Source organism: Tursiops truncatus, chromosome 10 (genome assembly GCF_011762595.2).
Source record: "Tursiops truncatus isolate mTurTru1 chromosome 10, mTurTru1.mat.Y, whole genome shotgun sequence".
Classification (NCBI taxonomy): domain Eukaryota; kingdom Metazoa; phylum Chordata; class Mammalia; order Artiodactyla; family Delphinidae; genus Tursiops; species Tursiops truncatus.
The window spans coordinates 7,925,716-7,938,355 of record NC_047043.1 but is presented as its reverse complement, the minus strand read 5'-3'; the positions used below and the strand labels follow the sequence as shown (position 1 = coordinate 7,938,355).

Sequence of the window (12,640 nt, the reverse complement as noted above, 5' to 3'; positions counted from 1 at the left end):
AAAGCTATTTAACCAGAATTTGGGCAAGGTGAAAAATAGGTTTAATATCTTCCCTAAACTAATGGTTCTAAAACTTGGCCATGCATTAGAATCACCTGGGGTGTTTTTAAAACCTTCCAAAGCCCATGCTGCAACCCAGACCAATGACATCAGATTACCTTGGGAGTAGGACACAGGCCATGAGTATTTTTTGTAAATCTTACCAGTTGATTCCAATGTGCAGCCCAATTTGAGAACCAGTGCCCTAAGTAGTGGTCACAGTCCTTATTTGGATGGGGCTTGTCAAGCCGGGGGACTCAACTCTCAGGACCTGCAGGATTTTTTCTTATTCGAATCCACTTGCCCAGAAAGTACTGTTCTAATCTATGACCTACGGCATGAGCCAGCTGCCATCTTTCCAGAAGCCAAGCAGAGAAAGTGGTCCAGGTTCTCACCATTCAAAATGCACTCTCTTTCTTAACCTGCCTATTTTCAGGAGCTGCCTCATCCAGCCTTCTGCTGTGCTAGCGAGGGGCATCGCCCATTTGGACAGGCTTGAGGATAAGACCTGAGGTCTGCCTCTTTCACAGACTTTCAGCCAAGCCTCTTTTCTTCAGCTCCACCTCAGCCACTCTCTGGAGTCCCGCGAAAACATTCAACTGCTGAACTTCATCTGAGTTTGGAGTGTGAATCAGCTTCCTTCTCCTTTGCCACTTAGTCTTTGCAGTTATGTTTTTACATTTATCCTCAGGAAAAAGTACTTTACTTGTCCTAATTCACCCAAGACTTAGGCTTTGTGAGACTGTTCACAAGTAAACAAAAAATGAGCATGAACTGAAATATCTAGTGAATTGGACTAATTTTTAATTAATAACTGGTAAACTTAAGAGAACAAACTCTTTTCTGTTAAAAAAAAAAACCATAAATCTTGACATTTAAATTAAAACATATCTGGAATTCCCTGGCACTCCAGTGGTTAGGACTCCACACTTCCATTGCCAGGGGCCCAGGTTCAATCCCTGGTCGGGGAACTAAGATCCTGCCAGCCACGGGAGATGCAGCCAATAAATAAATAAATAAACAAACAAATAAATAAATAAAATACAAACATATCTACATAAATACCTCTAAAGTCTCCATCCGTATGAAACCAATTAAAAATTATACTTATCAATCAAAGACTTGTGTGGTGTTTTAAAAATGTGAAGCTTACATTTACCTCCTGTACTTTAAAAAGCTGCATTGATTTCCTGAGTTTTTAAACTTAACCTCCCCCAAATGTCTCATCATAACCCAAATCAAAAAGTATGCATTTTAAGAAATGAAAAAAGCTGGGAATGAAAATTTTAATTTCAATAGTCACTTGTCTTTATGACGTCCCTCTAGTATTTAAAAATTTTTATTTCAGAGCTTTCAAACTTCATTTTGGGCAGGAATTTGATGATATATCATATTACAGTACAATCTTCTAAGTCAGTGAATAAAACATATAAACAAAGTTGCTGGACCTAGAAACATATTGATAAAGATCAGCTCCTCAAATTCATTTGACAGAAGCAAACACACTTGAGAGGATATAATTTATGACTTCCTCTGAAGCAAGACAGACTCTAGACTTATTTGCAAAAGGAACGAAGTGAACTGAATAATCTGTTTAAACATAACGCAGTGAAGTACCTGCTTCTTGACAGACAGGCCAGATCTCAGGTTCCCAACCCTGTCCTGTGGCCCTTCAAGATGGTCAAAGTCATCCATAGGGATGTTTTGTGGCTGAAGTTCCAATTGAGTGTTTTGGGTTCAATGTCTTTTGATCTCCTAGGTATGAGCCCTCCCTGGCTTCCGCCTGAAAGTTCTGGGATCACCCTGAGGCAGGTGCAGAGGATCCTAGCACTGGAATGACACCACTCATCTAAGCCACATGGTCCTGTCACTTTTAACTCCTAAATATCCTTGGATTCTCTCCCTCTCTGTCCTATTCCCAGCCTCGCTGCTACAGTTGGATCCTCATCGTTTCTTCCTGATCGATTGCCATAGCCTCCTTTTTATTCTGTTGCCTTTACAATCACTGCTGAAATCCACCTTACCCACTGCTGCTTTTGTGATCTTTCTGAAATGCAAACGTGAACATATCACTCCTCTGTAGAAAATTCTTCACTGGTTCCCCAGTTACTGCCTGATAAGGCTTAGGCTTCATAACTGGGCATATAAGACCTCCATGATCTAACTTATGCTTCTTACTTCCCCTGTCTTTTTCGCTTTAAGCTGTGAGAGGACCATGAACATGTCTGTCCTGCTACCCTGGCATTATTCTCAGGGCCAGGGCCAGAGCCTGACACCTAATGGATAATTACTAATAGGTACATCACTACCCCATGTCTCATGCCTTTGATTTATGGGCTTTTTTTTTTGCTAGCCAATTGAGTTTTGTTGTTGTTGTTGTTTGTTTTTTGGTCATAACACAAGTGTGCCCTTCTTTCACAACTCATTTATTCACACATTCACTCATTTACCTTGGGATCACTACGATCTAACACTGTGACTGCTACGAGTAAGTACTCTGAACGAATAAGTGAAAATGGAGATGACACATACCTGAGGAGGTGACTGCTCTGGATTGCAACTGGACTTGCAACCCAGTGCAGTTTTTCCCCACGCAGTTCATGTATAGACAAATACAAGGACCAGGAGGCAAACGTAGCCTTCCACTTGCTCTTCACAAGTCTGGGAACAAGAGTCAATGAATCAAGACTTTGTAGCATGAACCGGAGCAAACAAAATAAAGAGCAAACAAACCAACTTCCAATAAATAACTACAAATGTAATCAGGACTCTCCCAAGCCCCCAATTAAACGGCACAGAGCGCTAACTCCATTGACACCCAGGTGTCCCCGGAAGCCCCGCCCCTCGGGAGGCGGGGCGTGCGCGTATTGGGAGGGGCCTTCCGGCTCGATCACGCCCCGTGGGCGGGGCGTAAGAGGGCGGGCTGAGCTGGAGCATCCCCGCGGTTTCCTAGGAGATGAAACACACAGCACGCCAGAGCTTGACAAGGGAGTGAACAAGGTAAGCGGCCGGCGCTGGCAGGTAATCCCGAGAGGGCAGCTGGGCCGCCACCCTCCGTCCGACCCAGCCCGAGCCTGTCCTGCGAGGCGGCCCGGCATGTCCCCTTGGCTCCCTGTCCTACCAGCGCCAACCTCCGCCGAGAGAAGGGGCCTGGACACTGGTAGTGGGAGGGACTGGAGGGCGGAGAATTCGGGGAGGGGCGGGACGGGCAGGAGGCGGTCAACCTGCTCCTATAGCTGTCGGTTCGCTCCGAGACCCCCTCGACCATTTTCCTGCGCTCCTAGACGGCGCGGTCAGTCCTGGGTTGGAGGATGACGGCGGGAATCCACCAGTCTGACGGACCCGCACCCCCGAACCTCTACCCCAGGGTCTCCCAACGCACCCCCTGCTCTCCCCCGCTCCCTTTAGTGCTTAGGCTGGAGGGGACGCTACTTTTAGGAGTGAGGGGCGGGATCAGGTCTGGAGAAGGCAGTGGAATTGAGTTCAAAACTGTTACAAAATTGAAAAGGAGAAAGAAAAAAGAGAAACTGGGTCCAAATTCAGTCCTCATTCGTGCATTCCCAAATGACTCCCAGGTAAAAGCGGAATCCCGGCACAGGGTGGATCAGCGGGCGCCCCCAGTCCTCACGCCGAGCCAACCGCGGGGGGGTCAGGGGATCACCTGCCCGCTGCGGCCGGACACGCAGGGCCTCGGGGACGAGCCCTGCCCGCAGACGGGAGTCTTTTAAAAGTCCCGGTTTGCGAGAAAAGATCAGAGCGTCTGGGAACGAAAACTGCTTCTTAACTACAAATAAGACTGAGACATGGTCAGTTTAAGGACAGGGCTGGAGTCGGGGGAGGGGAGGCAATAAAACTGGCTTTTTAGTGGTTTGTAATCTCAATTCTAAAAGGAAAGAAATGTATGTGATTGTGTTTAGATAATCTTTTAAAATGATCAGGCATTTGTTCTAATTGTAACGGAATTCTCATAAAGAGAGTCAAAGTTATCGGAGTGATTTTAATCAGAAAAACGACCCGTTCAGTCGAAATAGTGGCGGAGGCAAACGTTACTTTCCAGCCTTTGGGCTTTCCTTTATCGGCCCCGCGCCCTGTTCACCGCCGAGTGACCGGGAAGGGGCAAACCCTCCCCTCCCTCCCAGGGCGGCCACCTTCTGCCTACGCAAAGCTGGCTGTACCATCTCTTCGTTGGGGTGGGTTACTTTGGTTTGGTTTTGCTTCGTTTTAAACGTTTGTGAATATTAGCACAGAGCACCATGCTTTTATTTATTTTTTAACACAGAATCCTGTTTTCCCATTGTAAAATCTCCCCTTTTAATTTCTGTAAACGTATGATTTGGTTAGTTTGAAATCTTTTTTCTCTTTTGCTTTTGAAACGACTTAATGGTTTTTATGGCGTTACTTCTTTTGTTTTTTTAAACAAACGTTAATGCCAGCCTTAGAGTAATAACGTTACAGCAGATTCTACAAAGACAAGTTGAAGACATGGAAACATTATCTGCTCAGTGATTGGGCAGACACAAATTTTACCCTCCATTTGCCCTCTCTGTTAATCTTCTTTAATCCTATCTAAATCCCTTATTAGCTGGCAGAAGCTGTTGAGAATAAAGCTCAAGTTTACAGTAATTGCGCACTTCGATAGAAGTAAGACAACTAGAATGGGAGAGAAATGATAAGGGCATTTATCTAATGCAGGCCTATAATTGAGCCTCTAAATAAATGTCTTTTTCCTTAAACCAGAATATAAGGTTTGTATAACTCATAAGGAAATCAGTAAGTATTGGAGCTTGACTGCAGAAAATTCCAAGTTCCTAACAGTTCTATTAAATTAATTAATCATAGTTACATTACATTTACTTGTTTTGCTTTGTTGCATATATATGGAAATAGGTGCATAAGAAATCATGTCAATACATCCCTGTTTTGCAGAGTTAGCTTTCCAAAGGTCCACAGAGAAGAATATATGTAACTTGAAGAGAAATATTATTGGGTGTGAACTGGGGACCCATAGGCAGTCTGTCTTTTAAGTTACATATACTGTTTTTGACTAGTAATCTGTTTAGGACCTTCCTATTCTACACTGATAAAAATAGTTGTTTATATGCTATCAGTGAGTAGGTACATGGGAGTAATGATTTTAAAAAAAAAATCCTTTACCTTTATATATCTATGCCATTAGGCCATTACCCTTATATTTTTAGGGGGATAAGGGGACAGTTGAAATGGTCAGCTTCTCACCCTGGAGAGCTGTTTATTTTGTATTTAACATGACTCAAAAGAGGCCTTTTTAAAGTTTTGTTTGGGAGCATAGTATGTAAACTTGTGTTACTTAAAGGTTAGTAAACTGGCCCAATTCTCTGAGAGCCACAAATCAGAGCTTTTTAAAATCTATGTCATATCCATAATCTTTACCCCTCAAACGAAAGAAACTGGGAAATGGCTGTGTCCCTTACTTATTTTTCCCTGAATATAAGTATCCTATGCTATAGCACTTGAAACAAACTTTGCGTTTCCAGTGTTTATTTGGAAGATGATTGGTTAGGCTTGGAGTGCAGTTTCTACAATAGCCACTCCAAAACCGGTTGGGCTTCCAGGACAATGCAGAAAGGAGTCAATGACTGAATGGTCTGTTGTGCTAACAGTACTGATGATGGTGGGCTGATGGTCTTAATAGTGGACCGGAAAGAGGCAGTTAATCCCACTTTTGCAGGTTGTTGAGCCGCTGCAAGGGAAAGTTTCAATGTTTCTGGCATCTCTTACCTCTGAACTTCTCTCCCCATCTGTGCCGCTCCCTCTTTTACTCCCTTCTCAAGCCATTTGTCCTTTTCCAGAAGTGCCTACATAACTGCCTACCTCTCAGACCCTCAATGCCTGTCCTCAGTGAGGTATGAACAAGAACATAATTTGTTGCATGTGCAGCAGATTTGCAAAGAAAAGAAGATGCTATTTATCCCATTAAAATTCTTAATTAAATAATTTTGGGGGGTTGGGTAAAAATAATAATTTTCTTAAGGAACTCCAGGAAGACTCCCTTCTCCCCCACTCACACTCTTTCCCTTCATTGTTTCTGGCCTATAATTTTCCACTAAGTCCTTTCAGGTATCAGGACGAGACAGATGTAGCCCCAGGGTGTAGCCAGGGTGGGGCGCACCCTGTGCACTTTCCCGGTTGTTTATAGCATCTTGGCGTTTTAGGGTGAGGAGTTAGGAATCTTTAGGGGGTGGAGGGGGTGGGCAGCTTTCATTGCGGGGTAGATTCTACATGGTTTGGCAGCGGAGAGGGGTGGTTCCTTTAGCTGCACCAGTGATTGTAAAAGCTGGCAAGAATGGGTTGTTTAGCAGCTGGGGACTGCACTAAAAACCCAAACAGCTTCAGGCTAATGCAAGTATTCCACTGACTCCATCACTGATTCTCTGACTGCTCATAGGTCATTTAATCCCTCTGTGTTTTTACTGTATAATTTTACTGATATGCTAAACACCATGGCCTTTTGGACAAATTTATTCTCTGTATTGTTACTTAACCAGAAAGAATCAGTAAACCTCTAGAAAGCACATTTCCTTAAAAGAGATAAGTGTATGTCACCTTAAACAGAAAAGCTAGAAAAGAATGTCAAGCAATTTAGGGATTCCCTGGCGGTTCAGTGGTTAGGACTTGACGCTTTCACTGTGGTGAATGGGGTTCAATCCCTGACTGATGAACTAAGGTCCCACAAGCTGCCCGGTGCAGCAAAAAAAAAAAAAAAGAAGAAAAGAAAGAAAGAAAGAAAAACAATTTAACATGCTGATAATAAAATGCAAAATACTGATTTAATAAGAGTCTAAGTGATCAGAAGAAATACACTTCAGAGTCCATGTTTTGTTTAATCATAGCATGGGGTACAAAACAAACCCCCAAAGAGCTTTCAAGCTTATATTTCCTTATCCAGATAAAGGAACAATGAAGAAAAGCAAATACACGTTTTGGTCAGGAAATATGGGAGGAGGCGGGGATGTTACCTTTCTCTATATTAATGCCTTAATATTTAGAATCTGTGTCTGTGTATAATGTAATGACCACTTACAAAAGAACTTCATTTTCAGGCAAATGGGGAACCATTTGCTGGCATGTGTTAAGACCATTTGCTCAGATTTAAGCTGAGAAAAATGAAGGAACCACTAAATAGAACTGGAATTTCCTATTGTGATCTCTTTTTCAAGATCCTGGCCACAGAGTTAGCATGGCCTAAACTACCTCTCGTGTGCCTTTGAAGTGGTTATTATCTATATGAAGTAAAATAAATGACAAATTAACACACACTCCCTGTTATTTAAAAGCCCCACAGCTTCTTCCAAAGTTTCCTGTGGACAAATGTGCTCCTGTATAAAGGAAACAACACAGCTTTAGCGCACTTCTCTGCCATGTTTCCTCAGAAAGCCTATTTTTGGAAGCCTTAGGTACTTTGACAACTAAAACGTATTCTTGTCGCTCCTAAATTTCTGCATCTAATAGAGAAGCAATTTTTATGATTTTATGTCGTGGAGATCATGCTACAGTGGAAAAAAAAATCTTTGGGCTTCCCTGGTGGCGCAGTGGTTGAGTCCGCCTGCCGATGCAGGGGACGCGGGTTCGTGCCCCGGTCCGGGAAGATCCCACGTGCCGCGGAGAGGCTGGGCCCGTGAGCCATGGCCGCTGAGCCTGCGCGTCCGGAGCCTGTGCTCCGCAACGGGAGAGGCCACAACAGTGAGAGGCCCGCGTACCGCAAAAAAAAAAATCTTTGAGTTAAGCACCAGATTATAAAAGGCATTTTATTTTTTGGCCACACCGCACGGCTTGTGGGATCTTAGTCCCCAACCGGGGATCAAACTCGGGCCCTCGGCAGTGAAAGCATGTAGTCCTAACCACTGGACCACCAGGGAATTCCCTGTAAAAGGTATTTTATTTTTTTTCAAATTTATTATTTATTTTTGGCTGAATTGGGTTTTCGTTGCTGCGCACGGGCTTTCTCAAGTTGCAGCGAGCAGGAGCTGCTCTTTGTTGCGGTGCACAGGCTTCTCATTGCGGTGGCTTCTCTTGTTGCAGAGCACAGGCTCTAGGCGCACGAGCTTCAGTAGTTGTGGCTCACAGGCTCAGTAGTTGTGGCACACAGGCTCAGTAGTTGTGGCTCGCGGGCTCTAGAGCGCAAGCTCAGTAGTTGTGGCACACGGGCTTAGTTGCTCCACAGCATGTGGGATCTTCCTGGACCAGGGCTCAAACCTGTGTCCCCTGCATTGGCAGGCGGATTCTTAACCACTGAGCCACCAGGTAAGTCCCTGTAAAAGGCATTTTAAAACAAACTATTTGATAGTGCCAAACATGTTGTTGCACTTTGTAACTAAGCATACAGCCTTGTAACAGAATGATAGAGATTTTTTAAAGCAACATAAGAATGATAAACAGGTATGAAATGCGAAATTGTTCCTTGAATGCAGAACTAAGACAGAACAATGGGAGGAAGTTACTGAACGCTGTTTTAATGAGGTAGACACTAAAGCTTTATGTGCTTTGTGTGTTTTCTTTAATAATAGTTACAAAATCAGAACCTAGAGAAACTTGTACCTTTCAAATATATACAGATCCACAATCCCTTTTCTGTAGTTTTGAAACCCTCAAAGCTCTGAAAGATGAATTTTTAAAAATTAATCTGGGGCTTCCCTGGTGGCACGGTGGTTAAGAATCCGCCTGCCAATGCAGGGGACATGGATTCACTCCCTGGCCCGGGAAGATCCCACATGCCGCGCAACTAAGCCTGTGCGCCACAACTACTGATCCTGCGCTCTAGAGCCTGCGAGCCACAACTACTGAGCCCACGTGCCACAACTACTGAAGCCCGCACACCTAGAGCCCATGCTCCGCAACAAGAGAAGCCACGACAATGAGAAGCCTCCGCACCGCAACGAAGAGTAGCCCCCACTCACCACAACCAGAGGAAGCCCAGCACGGCAATGAAGACCCAATGTAGCCAAAAATAAAAACAAACAAACAAAAAAATAAATTTATAAAAAATAAAAAGTTAATCTGTGCAAATTCATCTGCAACAAAACATGACCCGAATGACGCGAGGTCATTTATGGTCTTCATTTATTTTACTTAGTGTACTTTTCAAACATTTTTCTACGGGCACATTAAGACGCGGCTTGGGAGGTGTTACGTACCATATTACTTTTCTAAAATATGCAAATTCCTGGATTCCAAACACGTCTGGCCCAGGAGTTTCAAATAAGGGATTATGGTCCAAATTAAATATGATGCAAACATTGATTCAAGGAATGGACATAGTAGAGCGTCTGACTTCCCAAAATCTGATTTGGACTAATATAGATTACATTATATAGTCAGTAAAAAAGCAATCATGCAAATCATTAAGCCAGTATTTATTGAACGTTCATGCGATAAGTAACATGGCACCGTGTAAATGAAGCATTCACCAGTGAGTACCGTCAGTCTTTTATAGGTGAACATCGTTCGCATCGCACAATTGATTTAATGACACATGCTTAACACGTTGGTATTTATAATTTTCCTAGGTTACCAGTAAATTTTTGGAAGAGGTTCTTTAATGAAAATCCCTTTTATTCTTGTTTTGCTTTTTTTACAGGGTGTTCATAAGAATGGAAGCACTGTTTCCTTGCCAGATTCCTTATTGCTATATCTTATGAACCTACATAATCTTGGGGAAGAGCCTGTGCTTAATGATGACAAGCCTGTCACCAGTGTAGCAACAACAGTCTAAGGGCAAAAACGAACAAAAATAAAGAAGCATTTATATTCAACAAGGAAGTCATTTCAGTCAACAACTTGTGCTGCATTATTTTTCCAAGATGAACCGATACACAACCATGAGACAGCTGGGGGACGGCACTTATGGGAGTGTGCTGATGGGCAAGAGTATCGAATCAGGGGAGCTGGTGGCCATCAAAAGGTACCATGGGCAACATTGCCAAGTTTGCCAATCTTTCTTTTCCTTTGCTTGCTTGAGACTGTATACAAGTACAGAGAGAAGTCTGGTTTAGACCCCACGCTCGTTAGGCTAATATCGAACGCCATTCTGGAGAAAACACTGCCAAAAAGGAGTTCAGCTGATCCCCACATATGTTAATTTTCTGATTTGTCCAGCTACATGGACAAATCAAAAAATATAAGGCCTCTGCTTTTCATGCATGATACATTTGAACTGAAACTGAAGGTAATTTTGGAACTTAAAGCTGAGTACAGAGTAGAGCTTATTGTTTCTTTGAAACAATAGGTCTCAAAATCAGATGGTATTCATAGTATCAAACTGAGTTCTGAGTGGCATATGGAATTTTCCGGACCTTACCAATTAAATAGAGTTAATTATCTTATTTCTTTAATCCACTGTATCTGTTATCTATCATATGTAAAAAAAAATTACCCCAAAGCTTAATGATTTAAGACAAGAACAAACATTGATTAATTCAAAGTTTCTGTGAGTCAGGAATTTAGGAGTAGCTCAGCTGTGGTTCGGGCTACAGGTCTCTCGTGAGGTGGCAGTAAGAGGTGGGCCAAGGTCACAGTCATCTTCAGGCTGAACCAGGGCTGGAGCACCCATGCCCAAGGTGGTTCACTGTATCAGTCTGCTGGGGGTGCTACAAGGAAGTACCACAGACTGGGTGATTTAAACAATGTATTTATTTCCTCACAGTTCTGGAGGCTAGAAGTCAGAGATCAAGGTGTCAGCTAACACGGTTGGTTCATGTAAGACCTCTCTCCCTGGCTTGTAGATGGCTCTCTTCTCCCCATGTCTTCACATGATCGTCTCTCTGTGCATGTCGTGTCCTCATCTCTTCTTATAAGGACATCAGTCATATCGGATTAGGACCCACCCTAAAGACCTCACTACCTGAATCACCTCTTTAAGGTCTACCTCCAAATACACTCTGAGGTACTGGGAGGTCAGGACTTCAACACAGGAACTTAGAGCAACATTTGGCTCATACTTGGCTTCTGTAGCAAAGTTTAAGCCACAGACTGGGTGGCTTAAACAGCAGAGATTTATTGAGACAGTTTTGGAGGCTAGAAGTCTAAAATCAAGGTGTCAGCAGCATTGGTTTCTGCTGGGGGCCGGGAGGACAGGATCTATTGTATGCCTTTCTCCTCGGCTTATTCATGGTGTTTTCTCTCCGTATCCCTCCCACATCAGCTTCCCTCGATGCCTATCTCTGTGTCCAAATTTCCTTTTTTTATAAGGACAAAAAGAGGCCTCAATTTCTCTCTATATGGGGCTCTACAGACAGTCACTTGCGTGTCCTCATGACATGGCAATTGGCTTCCCCAGAACGAGTCTTGGAAACTGATTACAACATCAACTAAATGATGATGATCTAAAATTTAAATGCTTTAACAAATGTTTATCAAATGTTAAAAACTTTACACTATCATGATCTAAAACTTTACATATATAAGAAAATACTTTTATAAAATATTGTTAAATAGCCATTATTATCAAATAAGTAAATGTACAATATACAATAACTGAAATGAAAAATAGGAATAAGAAGAAACTTCCCTGACTTGAAAGGTGAAATATTACAGGTACCTCTTGTAAAGTTGGTTTTAAGACCAGAGTGCCTGCTATATCCCCTACTGATCAAGATTGAACTGGAGACCCTAACTAAGGCAACAAGAGAAAAAAATAATAAATGAGGTGTAAGTATCAGACAAAATGAGATGAAATCATCCTTATTTGTGGGTTAAGCAATTATGTAAATTCACACAAATACTTCATTACACATAAATAAAGTTATACGTAAAAATATCTTTAAAAGGACTGTAAAGATTTACATAAACTTCGTGAAAGCTGTGGCTTCCGAGGAGAGGGGGTAAGAAAATGAGAATGAGGGCTGGGTCTCGTGGTATCATTTAAGGTTATTACCGTTGGTTCGTTTTCTATAACAAAATGTTCATTATTGCTTCTGTGTGGCAAGATCATGTGTTTGTTTCAGTCTTCAGTTTCATAAAATGGGGAATTGGGCCTCACTTGCATAGAGCTGGGTAAGACCTTGAGAGAAGTGAGAGGTCAAATCCTTTAAGAAGTCAAATAGATTGAATGCTGAGAAGAAGTCATACGTGTGTAATTTAGGAATGCTTTTGGTGTATGAAATTAAAAAAACGAACCAAAAGTAAATTAAATAGGGATTTATTTGTTTCACATTGTAAAATGTTTTGAGGTAGACAGCCCAGAGCTCATACCTTGTCTCAATGCTGTTATCACAGACCTAGGTTCTTTTGTCTTCAAAAAATAGCTGCAGTAGGAGAGGGTGTGGAGAACAGGGAACCCGCCTACATTGTTGGTGGGAATGTAAATTGGTGCAGCCACTATGGAGAACAGTATGGAGGTTCCTCAAAAAACTAAAAATAGAGTTACCATATGATCCAGCAATCCCACTCCTGGGCATATACCCAGAAAAACCTATAATTCAAAAAGATACATGCACTCCTGCATTCATAGCAGCACTATTTACATTAGCCAAGACATGGAAGCAACCTAAGTGTCCATTGACAGATGAACAGATAAAGAAGATGTGGTATATATATACAATGGAATACTACTCAGCCATAAAAAGGA

The 12,640-nt window shown here is 42.5% G+C and overlaps 2 protein-coding genes across 4 annotated transcripts in view; one reads left to right on the top strand and one right to left on the bottom strand.

Annotated features, from left to right (window-relative positions):
- The window catches only part of LOC101323402 (transmembrane protein 14C), a 177,991-nt gene that overhangs the window by 107,865 nt on the left and 57,486 nt on the right, over positions 1 to 12,640 (bottom strand). The window contains exon 6 of the mRNA XM_073810327.1: positions 2,572 to 2,700. Coding sequence (XP_073666428.1) covers positions 2,572 to 2,700 — 129 coding nt within the window. The remainder of the gene's footprint in view (positions 1 to 2,571; positions 2,701 to 12,640) is intronic.
- MAK (male germ cell associated kinase) overlaps positions 9,519 to 12,640 on the top strand; it is a 43,317-nt gene continuing 40,195 nt past the window's right edge. The window contains exon 1 of one of the 3 annotated variants that reach the window (XM_019945171.3): positions 9,519 to 9,976. In XM_019945171.3, the coding sequence (XP_019800730.2) occupies positions 9,876 to 9,976 (101 nt within the window). In that variant the 5' untranslated portion in view covers positions 9,519 to 9,875. The remainder of the gene's footprint in view (positions 9,977 to 12,640) is intronic. The other 2 variants (XM_073810328.1, XM_073810329.1) reach the window with 2 other exon arrangements.